The sequence below is a fragment of the Anabrus simplex genome, chromosome 12 (genome assembly GCF_040414725.1).
Source record: "Anabrus simplex isolate iqAnaSimp1 chromosome 12, ASM4041472v1, whole genome shotgun sequence".
Taxonomy (NCBI): Eukaryota; Metazoa; Arthropoda; class Insecta; order Orthoptera; family Tettigoniidae; genus Anabrus; species Anabrus simplex.
Window position 1 is genome coordinate 13556249 of NC_090276.1, and position 12225 is coordinate 13568473.

A 12225-nucleotide genomic window follows, 5' to 3' on the forward strand; every position below is an offset into this window, starting at 1 on the left:
ATTTCGGACCATGATTCAAAATTTCAAAGAGTTTCAAGTCAAAAGAACTGCAAAGAGGTTGGAGGGATGAACAAAGAAGAAGCATAGCACCCATATGAAGGAGAACTGGAGGAAGAGGAAACTTCAAAAAAAAAGAAAAAAATGAAATTGTAGCAAGTGAATTTGCAAGTAAAATAAATAAAGAAATCCCTACCTGAGAAGCAAAAGGGCTTATGTCAAATGTATTAAAGTAGGACATAAGCCCTTTTGCTTCTCAGGTAGGGAAATAATCTCATAGTTAATAGATTCAAGAGGTTTATTTTTTCAACCATTAGTGCCCTTTTCTTTCTTCTACTGTCATAGATTAGCTTCGGCAGACTGGAGAACCTAACAATTACAAATTAACAGAAAATTTAACAAAATATTCAGAAGATTGGTATAAATCACTAGCTCTTGTAATTATGGGGTAATAGGGTTACCTTGCAAAAGTAATGGTTATAGTAAGTAAATCAGGAAAATATAGTATTTACGTCTTCAGCTGCTGATTATATTCTAACTCTTCTTTTGTTCATTTTTCTCCTTATCTTCTACTTGTTACTCTTCAGTGTTTCTTTTAGTTTTGATGATGAAATTATCTTAAAAAATTAAGAAAAGTAGCAATACAATTGCCCAAAATTCTTGACCACAAGCCTAATGTCTTGACCTTTTAAGCAACTTCGTTAATTGCTTATGTATTGACTTCTTTGTTTATTTCTTGACTGGTTGAAACATTGTAAAATATTTTGTTTAACACATTGGAGATGCCACCCATAGAAACTACGAGCAAGCTATTTCATTGCTGCTGACGGAGCTCGGAGAATCTACAGGCACGTTTTCACTGTAGTTAAAAATATTAGCTGTTATTACAGTGAACTGTGACCACTAAAATACTGTTGAATGCTTCTATAAGCATAAAATGAACTAATTATAAACATAAGTTGAGAGCTCTTCTTTCACGGCATTGATAACACAGCCACGTTCCTACATAACCTGAGGCTGCGTCATCGTTGACTCTCAGCTGTGAAATGAGTGGGAAAGTTTGTACGGTACATGCAGAGAGGAACTGTGTGTTTGGCTTGTTTGTGTAATTCTTGTGAATATTTAACATGTCAAATTCAAGTATACAAAATTTTGACAATGAATTCATAATGGATGTTTTTATGAAAGACATGAGTTCTGAAAATGAGGATGAGAATAACAATTACGCATTAAGTAAACAATGATGATTCTGGCGCTTCAGGCAAGTAAATGTAGATAATGAGCTAATTTCAAATTGATGTGAACATAGTTTTATACTGCTTCCTGAAGTGGATTCTGTAATACAGTTTCATATTGCTTCCTAAAAATGTGGGTGTCCCCGTGAACAGATGACAACCTGCAGCACCTCGATGCAACCCTGTCGTCAAACAACGAACAATGGGAAAGCAAATTATTGGTTGTAAACAAGGATACCGGTGCCAATTGACCAAGTAGGTTAGAATCTGTATTAGTGTGTTTCTGTAGGTGTGTCCAAACTATTAAATAAATTTTAAAATATTAACCCAACTGGCAACCATAGCTGCATCAATTTTTTTTGTTTGTAAAACTTATTAACTTCGTAAATTTACATTTAAAAATTGCTGCACTATTATGATAAAAAATTTCAAAACAATTAAAAATCCTCTGATTCCTAGAGGGTAGCACATTTAAATATGGCCATCTCCAACATGTTAAAATAAAATTTTGTACAAGCAAGCCTGTATGTGTGGTAAACAATAACCAATTGAAAAGGCCAAAAGATTTAAATGATTTTAACAATTACCTTATCTCAGGTTCTGGCTGGGCTAATGTATCTTGACACTTGAAGACCTCTTGTCTTTAAGAAGTGCGCATGTTAACAAAACATTTGTGATATCTGAAGCCTTTTCTTTTCTGTTTCGACTTGGTTAATTTACAACAGTTAGTTCTTCAGTTGACCAAAACTAATTTATGATATTAGATATTACGAACTTCCTTAATCCATGCCGTCATCATTATTATTATTTTTGCAACCTTATCAAGAAAAGCACCAAACAACAACGAAAACCAAACACAATACTTACCATAAGGGCAGTAGCACCAAATACGAAGCGTGGAGGGCAAAATAGGGAGTGAAAAGGGCAGGATCTTATGTTAACATTTGACAGATTGCCGGGTCAAAACCGCTAACTACTAATTGAAAGCAAAATTAAATTTCAATAAATTAAACTTTACTTAAAGTTCAGGAAAACAAAATTAAAATTAATGAAAATTATAACTTTCTGAAATATGTTAAAAGGTGAACCAAATCAAGAACAATTTTTTTTAATAATAATAAATTAGTGAGTGTACACCCAGATAACAATGAAAAAGAATTCTTATGCAGTAATAAATAAGTACGTGGAAGAACTTACACCCTAAAAGGAAAAAATTATTTTTAATTCATTAAAGAGGAGATGAAAGTCCCTTATTTTCAAACAATAATAATAATTAAAATCATGAAGACTCACTCAGACTGCACCCTAGAGTAAATCTTACAGTACCAAGAAATGAGCGGAGTCTGCAGCTCGCATCAGAATTCATTCAATAACAAATTTTAAGATGGATCCGTGTATTAAATATTAATCATGTAACTGGCCAGCTTATCTTTCTAAGTAAGTAGAAAACAATCTCATTCCACTGAAATTTGTTCCCAGGACTTGTGCACAAGGATATCAATCATCTAGAAACTCGGAAGCACACTCAAAATTTAAGAGAACGATAGCCAACCAAATATTTCACACGAAAATAATTTAAATACCACAAGAGAACAGGCACGACCTCGAATAAAAATATGACTCAAATAGTTTACAATTTACAAATGAAAACTCTTAAAATTCCACAGAAAACAAACAATGGTACACACGAAGCATCCAGCTTCCCAAAACCGAAGCCAACATCCCCGTACCAGAGATAATAGTCAAAGCCCCCACACAATTAACGTACCAGAGATAAGATAAAAATACGACACGCAATAATGAAAGAAAGAAAATACGGACGCGAATAATCTGAGGAGGGCAAAATAACCTTAGGGAAAAATTGGAACAAATTTCAGCTTCGAGCAACCACAATGTTACAATATAATTATAATTTAAGATTACCTCCAACCAAAAATATATAGGGAATATAAACGCCGGTTATTAAATATTAATTTTAGGAGGCCCTGGAAGGTGGTTATGCCCGGACGAGACCGGAAATTAACCATCCCATTAGGCAATTAACAAAGATCAATCACGAAAACAATACAAGCACATAACGTCATTCAAAACACTGATAACAGTGCAATAGATATCACAAATATGAACCAAGAAAGTAGAAGGAAACACACCAACGAAATAATAATAATAATAATATTAAGAAACAGAAAACAGTATCATAACGATAATCACAGTTAAATAAGGAGATGGAATAATTGTACTTTCACCCGTGCATATACCACGTTCCAGAATTACTCCATGATAATAATTTGAATATAGAACTTTACCAAAATCACGTTGTTACATTTGAATATTTAGCAAATACAATTTATATCATTAAAATGTCCGACGAAGAAGTAATTCCAGCTTAATTTAATGAATAAACGGTGGTCGACATGTCCATAAACTGTAGGCCTAATTTCAAATTACCGGTACTAGGTTGGCAGATACGATTCAAATGGTGTTGCCAAAATACTTCACAAAATTAATGTCACACAGATTCTTCTTTTCCAAATAATCCGGCAGTAGAACAATTTTGAAACCACTAAGTAGATACTGTACTTACATCCTTCGGTATCCAATTTAATATAATCGCATAGCTTACGTTGTTAGGCCATCTTGCAAAAAGACACACTCACTCAGATATTCGTATTCAGTTAAAATAAAAGAACAGTAGGTAGGAAATACATTAAAACTCAAATTACACTACAACTAGGGCAAATGTCCTGGTTACATGGCTATCAGCCAGGAGTATTGCACTCCATTGCGTCTTATACGCTACACTTCTCCAGAAGCGTTCATCTTGGCGAGCTGCTGGTAACAGACTCGCGTGCAGGCCGGACAAGCCGCGCGTCGCTCAGTTGAAACTCGACACTGCGCACACTCAAGTAAAAAATTTGCTTATAGAGCCAATCAGAATTTTCAAGATATCGACGTAACAATGGCAAGAAGATGCATTTTAAATCGCCACAGTTTCAGGCATATAATTTAACGGCAATGCAGCCAATAGCCGATAATTGCAGATAAAGTCCCCACACACAAATATACAAGTCCAACAATGAGGGTATCGTAAATTATTGTCTCAGTTTTATTATGAACAACTAAATTTATAAACTACCAAAAAAAATTAATTTTTCAAATATAATGTTGTTAGTATAATATCCCTTGAGCACTCAAGCTGGCACACTGAGTTTATAAGAAATGGATGTTCACTGTTGTGACCTGTGTTGTTAGCTATTCCTCCAGTACATATCTACCTATCTGTGTGATAAGTCCAATAAATATTTCTCCAACAGAAGTGAATTAAATTTCATTTTTAAGTTCACAGCTCACAACTGGCACACCCAGTGCACTGCGAACATCCTCGTGTAAGTACTGTATATTTTTATTTACGAATGATTTTATTTTTCACTACAAATGTCTTCCATTAGTCTTTCGTGCACTGTTTGTTGCCTTCTATGGGAAGTCTCCCATAATCATAATAGAATTATGATCCAGATTTCAAAATGGCAGATGACTGCGAAAATGAAAATTACAGTTCAGAAAGAGAAAATGAGCAAATAATTTACAGTGAGTATAACTCAGAAAAAGTGCAGTGATGCAGAATAAACTGAACTGCACTGATACCAGATTTAAATTTACGCGCTTTAATATGCTGCAATAATTATACATATGACAGTTGACACATAAAAACAGACTGCAGTGATGTCAGATTTGAATGCACTCACTTCCTTAATAAATGCATTTGTTAATTGTGCCGTTTTCATCGTCATGATAACGAGAAAAATGAAGGTGTTACAATATTTACGTTTGCCATGCACGGTAATGAGATCACAAAGATTATGTAATTGAGCCATACATCTAAAAAAGAACGGATATCTGGTTAAATAGGCCGTGATTTCATAATATATAAAATACGGACGCATAAAATCAAGGAGGCCATGAATATGATGGAAAAGATGTTGATCTGGCGAATCAAGTATGCCTAGGTCACGAAATTAGACATAAAGACATAAAGGATCCATGCGGCAGTGATAAAAAATTAATAGAAAGTTTTAAAAATTGTTTTAAAAAAAGTGAGTGAACTATAAAATATTTTTCGCAAAACTTCGAAGCAAGTTCATCTACGAAGAAAATAGTCCTCGCGGGAAGAAAAAGGGAGATATATACAGAGCAAGAGCTAAAGATCCAGCACATTGAAGAATTTTTAAAGTTACGCCGATATCCAACCTAATATCGAGGCGGATAAGCAGAAGAAATTGAGTAATATTTGGAGAGTAGTCGGAATACAAACTGAAGGTCGTCGCGAAATACCAAAACAAATTAGACCTCTCATATGCTGAATGTCTGAATGAAAAACTAAGAGCTAATTCGATAATTTACTTGTTAATGTCTGTTACGAAAAATTAACATTGCATTTCTGCTAGAATAACCTGCTACAAAACCATAATCTAGCTTCTATGTAGTATATTTTGAAGGCTATGTTCGTGACATTAATGACGATGCTGGAAATGTTTCTTTCACATGTGACTAACTGCTACAACATGAGAGGCTAAATCGGAGATGGGGCTGACTTTCCGACGTAGACCGCCCAACCGTTCCTGCTAGCCCAAGTCTTGAGTCTACCGCCTGATGATGACGTAACGGATGTTGGAGACTATCTACGCAGACCTAAGATGACAACATCGGAGCCTAACCCAGTCATTTGACGTCGGCAGTTGCAAGTTAATTCCAAAGAATTATTTTATAATCTTGAAATTTATGTGTCGTAGACGTAGTATATAAATACTTGCAGTAAACATTGGTGTGTAGCTTGTTACAAAGTTCATGATGAAATCTCAGTCGATACTGTCTTCGCAATGAGATTATCCTAGTGGATTTATGATCACGGAAGTAGGTATTCCTCGAGTGTATATAATCAATATCATGATGTAGGAATGCTTAAAGTTAAACAAGGAGAGATTTCAAATGATGTTTTCAACCATTATGGAAATAAAACGACGTACTCAATGTGATATATTCCAGACGTAACGTTTTAAAGAAGATTATTAATTTCTGAGTTGTATAGACTTGGTTTCTATGACGCTGCGACTACAAGTGAGTAAATTTTAACTTATTTTTTTTATACACGAGTTTCTTTTACAGAATAACATGATCATGTGTATTACAAGTGTAATTTAACCCAGAAATGCACCGCTGTAGTATATTAATGAGATGTTGAGATGATTTGCCGCTTAGATGGAAGTGATTATGTTTATGTAGGAAAATAAAGTTTTGAATGACGTGTTGAGGAGGTTATACGTACAATTATTCGTTGAGATATATTTATGGTCATGAATGACGTTATATTATAATGTTTAATGTTGATATATGGAGAGATAGGTATACGTATGAATCTTTGGTAGTAAATACGATGTGTTACTAACCATTAATAACATTTAACGTATGCGGCATGATTTTAAAATAGTAATACAAGATATGTTGAGTTAATGATACACGTATACAATGAAATACGTCGCAGAATTCGTATATTGGTAATAGTAAACTATCTTCAGATTAAAATCTCAAAATAAGGAATAAATAAGGGTAAACTTGTTGTCTTCTTGGAGAATACGTCAACGTTGAAATGAATGTTATTTGATGTTTGGTCTCAAGGATATATTTTAATGGATAAAGCGACTTCATAATTTAAATCTCTACCACAATTAAATAAATAATGTTACTAAATATATTCCTACGAATTTTATGGTACTTGATTGGACATAGGTGCAACCATAAATCATAATAGGTATAATTTCTGATAGAATTACGATAATAACTGATCATTATACAATACCTACATTTAATTTTAGGATGTAATATGATTATTTTTACCAAATGACATGGTCAAACTGACCAATATTTTCCATTTAATGATCGATATATGTTCGAAATAGCCATTTTGAGCTATTATTTTTGGAACTTACTTGCAACTGCTGATGTTACAATTTTGGAAGATATGCATTTTGTTTAGTGACAAAATATGAATTCTATATCAACGAAAATAAGCATTTTCTTTTTTAAAAAACAAGAGCCGAGGGACTCTAATTAAGCATATTGACTTTGCATTTTCTGAGGCTTAGGGACTTGGATTTTTTAACCAATGTTAATTTATCTGCTTACCAATTCATTGTCATTTTAATATGAGATACTTAATTTCACAGAATATCTGACTACATCCTCATCAAATATGACTGGTACCTACGACTTATGTGATTATGAGAATTTTTCTTTGTTTTTATGATGCGGATAACAAGTATTTAGCAAGAGGATTAATTGAATCAGATCGTAGATAGTTTAAATTTATATTTTTCAACAGAAAGAAGAGAAAGGCGACTGATGTAAATGACTGTTATTATATTTTCTTTTATGATTCTAGAATCCTGAATAAAATTGCAGATTTATACAATTAAGAGGTTATTGTTGAAAATAGGCTGATATAATTATGGTAGGTAAGATGATTTTGAATTAACTAAAAAAAATATTTTTTTATTTTTTATTTCTTGAATGAATGGACATGAACAACTTAACATTGATTCCGACGGAAAGATAGTATTGCTGGTAAATTATTAAAAGGAAATGCGCATTCCCAGTTGACCTCACGTTAAAAATACTATTCACAGATGCATTTTAATTATCCCTGAGAGGTGTCGCGTGGCAATTTGGAAACTATTTCGATGACAAATGTGACATGTGAAATGAAAATTGCGGCGTTGCTGAAATTTTTTTAATGGCGCGGTCACTGATTTATTCACTGATTAATAGAAGCAAGTATAGCTACCGACACTAAGCATTGTTTTCATGATTGCATTGATCCATTCTACTGATTCGAAGAGATGATAGTCGGAGGAGGGGAAAATAGCCGGAGCATTTGATAGGTCGCCCACGATGGTGCAAGAAAATGATTCCCCGCAGGATGGTGCATAATGTTAGTTATATTGCTTCCTAAAAATGTGGGTTTCCCCGTGATGACAACCTGCAGCACCTCGATGCAACCCTGTCGTCAAACAACGAACAATGGGAAAGCAAATTATTGGTTGTAAACAAGGATACTGGTGCCAATTGACCAAGTAGGTTAGAATCTACCAAATGTACTTTAAAACATAAAGTTTAAGTAGAAGCTTAGTGAATTTGCATGACTAAATAATATATCCTAATGTAATATAGCAGGGTAAACTAACGTCAAATATTTAAAGAATTAATTGATCCATGATATAACAAATGATTTAGGAATTTAATTAACATGGAAGGAGACATAAAAATACATGATGGAACATACAGTGCACCACGCAAGTGCTTGAGTGATGAAAATGAACACGAGTGCTTGAGGGATATGCTTTCTTTTTTCAGGTACTTTAATTTTTTTACAAATTGCTTTCCATCACACCGATACAGATAGGTCTTATGGTGACAATGGGATAGGAAAGGCCTTAATTAAGGTACAGCCACAGCATCTGCCTGGTGTGAAAATGGGAAGCCACGAAAATCATCTGCAGGGCTGCCGACAGATGCATTCGAACCCACTATCTCCCGAATGCAAGCTAACAGCTGTGCATTCTAACTGCATGGACAACTTGCTTGGTTCAGGTAGTTCAAAAATTTGATTTAAAATTAGTTTCAGCGGACTGAAGAACTTAACAGTTATAATTTAACAAAAAAATTAGACAATATATTTATAAAATTAGTATAATATTGAGAAATATTGAGAAATAAGGTACGAAAATTAGTGCAGAGAAGAGCAAAACATTGGTGATGACACGAGGAGAAAGAGAACGAAAAGGAATCATTAGTATCAGGGGACAAAACCTTGAGGTTGTTGAATACGTAAAATAATTGGAAAATGAAATAATGCAATATGCAAGGTTAGATACGGAGATCAGCAGGAGGGTACAAGCAGGAAATAGTTCCACCAGAATGTAAAGAATCTGGTGTGAAACAGAGAAGTTCCTATGAAATGTAAAGAGATAATGTACAAAATGTACTATACTCCTATATTAACATTTACATCAGAGACTCGGAGAGTAAAATTCAGGCCAGTGAGATGAAGTTCCTGAGGAGTATGGTAGGGAAGACAAGGAGAGACAGAGTAAGAAATATTGAGGTCAGAAAAGCTCAGTGATAGGATGGAAAAGAATAAATTCAGATGGTCTGGACGTGTAATGAAGATAGAAGGATACCAAAACAAGTGTTGGAGGATAAGATAGAAGGAAAGAGGGCAAGAGGGAGGCCCAGATCAAGCTGGATGGACTCTGTCAAGGACAGTGTAAGGAAAAGAAGACTGGAATGGAATACAATTACTGAAGAGGAGTGGTGGAAGGAGCAGCAACGGTGCAGAAGTGTCATCAACACCACGATCTGGCATGAGCTGGACGAGAGGAAATGAAAATGACGAAAGTGATGATGACGGTTAGGTTTCAAGGGTAATGGTTATGGTAAGTGCTTAGTATTAATATTAAATTTGCAAATCAAGAAAATGTAGTACTTACATCTTCAGCTGCAGGTGTCTGAGGAGATAGTGGCTCTATTTTCGGGGCAACCAAGATGATCTCTTCTGTCTTATTTATCCGAGTCAGATGATGCACTCCATACGGTTCATCATGAGGATCCTGCAATGAAGATTTGGTAATTCTTATGTTTTTGCCATCAGGAAAAATGCCCCTTCTGCAAAATAAATGTTCTGACATCTGAGATGAAGAATTAAGCAAATAGTTTTGAGAAGTTCAAAAGCTTAAAATGGCCACCTTTAGAATAGACAAGGACCATCTCCACATCTTGATGTCTGCAAATAGATTGGCTTTCCTCTCATCAATTCCAGTTTTTCTACACCCATTTCTTCCCATTCTGCCAAGCTTGTTCTTTCTTCCTAGCTCAATCAGGGGGCAGGCTTCAACACTCACTGATGGGCCATCTTGATAGATCTTCAATTCTGATGGGGCAAGAGTTAGATAATAAGAAGGCCACAAAAACTTTACAATAGAAAAGCTTTTATTACTTCCCCCTATTCAATACATATATCCATCTTTGAATGGAATGATTTTTAGCCAAACATGTTTCAACTCATCTTTGAACCACCTTCAGTGAAAATAAAAAGTTAAACGAATTAATACTGAATAAGTAACACTAAAGCTGGTTCCGTGGTGTAGGGGTAGCGTGCCTGCCTCTTACCCGGAGGCCTCGGGTTCGTTTCCCGGCCAGGTCGGGGATTTTACCTGGACCTGAGGGCTAGTTTCAGGACCACTCAGCCTACATAATTAGACTTGAGGAGCTATCTGATGGTGAGATAGCGGCCCCGGTCCAGAAAGCCAAGAATAACTGACGAGAGGATTCGTCGTGCTGACCACATGGCACCTCGTAATCTGCAGGCATTCGAGCTGAGCAGCGGTCGCTTGGTAAGCCAAGGCCCTTCAAATGCTGTAGTGCCATGGGGTTGGGTTGAAGTAACACTAAAAACAATGCGAAGAAGCACGTAAAATCCGAGTAAAACATGGTGATATATCTAAAACAAGCAGGGTTATAACAAGGTTAAAAACCTCTATGTCTAAAAGTTTTTTATATCGCTCTAAAACGAGGATAAAATCTCCAATTATAAAGTTGGAACAGTCCATCTTCAATATGTCACGTATGCATGTGATCTGGAGGGCAACAGAAGTCAGTAAACATTAAATATGTGAAATAAGTAGGAATGAGACCTCCAAACCAACAAGGTCAGGCCGTTCGAGAAGGCAACTACTCAGTAAGTCACATCTGGACTTAAGTTCTATATATTGATGGTTTCCAATAACTGAGTTACACAACAATGTATCAGACCTTTGCTTCACAATTAGGTCAAGATGTTCTTAACAATGCGTTGTTAATTATTGTGTGTATCTATGAAACCTGTACTTTGTATGTACTTTAATCTTGAACTATAAACACGGCTGAGGATGTTTTCAAATGAAAATGAAACATGTGTGCCGCACCAAGTTCCCTTGGTGGCGCACTCCTCTGTATGTAATACATTCTTTGACCGCTATCGACCTTTCGGTCGATTTATTCCCTGGACGTGACGTATGACTCGTTTTCTCCTTGACAGAGTGCGCTTCCGGCCATCAGCCGAAGTGCCCTCTTAGCCAGTCTTGTGTCCGCTTTCTTTGAAACTAGTTCGCAGGACGGTTGTAGCCGACATGGCGGTCGAGACAACAATGTACTTTTTGAGATACGAGATCTTTGACCTGTGCCGTTTATATTTCCTGCAGTATATTTATCTACTTGAATGCCCGACTCTTTATTTCTGTCGCTATTTTGTGACTACCTAATGCTCTGAGCGACGCCTGATTATTAAGGTAACCTTTTTTGGCTTGTTATGGCTGCGTGGGCGTATTAGTTATGTACATTTAACCGTTAATGCTGCATTTTGCCTTATTGCTAGTTTTCTCTGATCTTGTGTGTTCTGTTTTTTGTGTGACTTAAACCCGTAAGGATGGGGGATGGTTTTAGTCAGTGGTGTGTTTGTTTGGCGTGTATGTGATCTGAAGTTCGAGACCTATTGCCATTTTTCTTTATTCGTCGATTTTCTCATGGCCGAGCTCTTGATGCGTGACGTTGTGTTTGACGCTATGACTGGTATTCATGTTCGTCCGTGGTGAGGCGATATGAATACGTTGCAAGCGTGATGGTTACGATGAAGCTACTGTGAATTATGTGGGGATATGCCTTGCCCTTGATGCGGCAATCCTTTGTTATTTTACGCGTCTTGTATTGAGCTCATGAGTCCATGAAAGCACTTGTCTTGCTATGCGGATCTCTCTGTGTTCGTTATGTGTCTGGACAAAACTGATTATTCTACCTGTATACATTTCTTTTGGGTCTCTATGGTGAGTGTGTACGTGTGGTTGTGCTGTATGCTTGCCTGATTAACAGCATTCTCCTTTTCTTACGGTGTTATTTTTTAAAGTAT

The 12225-nt window shown here is 35.8% G+C and overlaps 1 protein-coding gene across 1 annotated transcript in view; it reads right to left on the bottom strand.

Moving 5' to 3' along the window:
• Positions 1-12225, bottom strand: part of LOC136884510 (oocyte zinc finger protein XlCOF6.1) — a 35641-nt gene that overhangs the window by 12164 nt on the left and 11252 nt on the right. The window contains exon 5 of the mRNA XM_067156735.2: positions 9776-9895. Within this exon, the coding sequence (XP_067012836.2) occupies positions 9776-9895 (120 nt within the window). The remainder of the gene's footprint in view (positions 1-9775; positions 9896-12225) is intronic.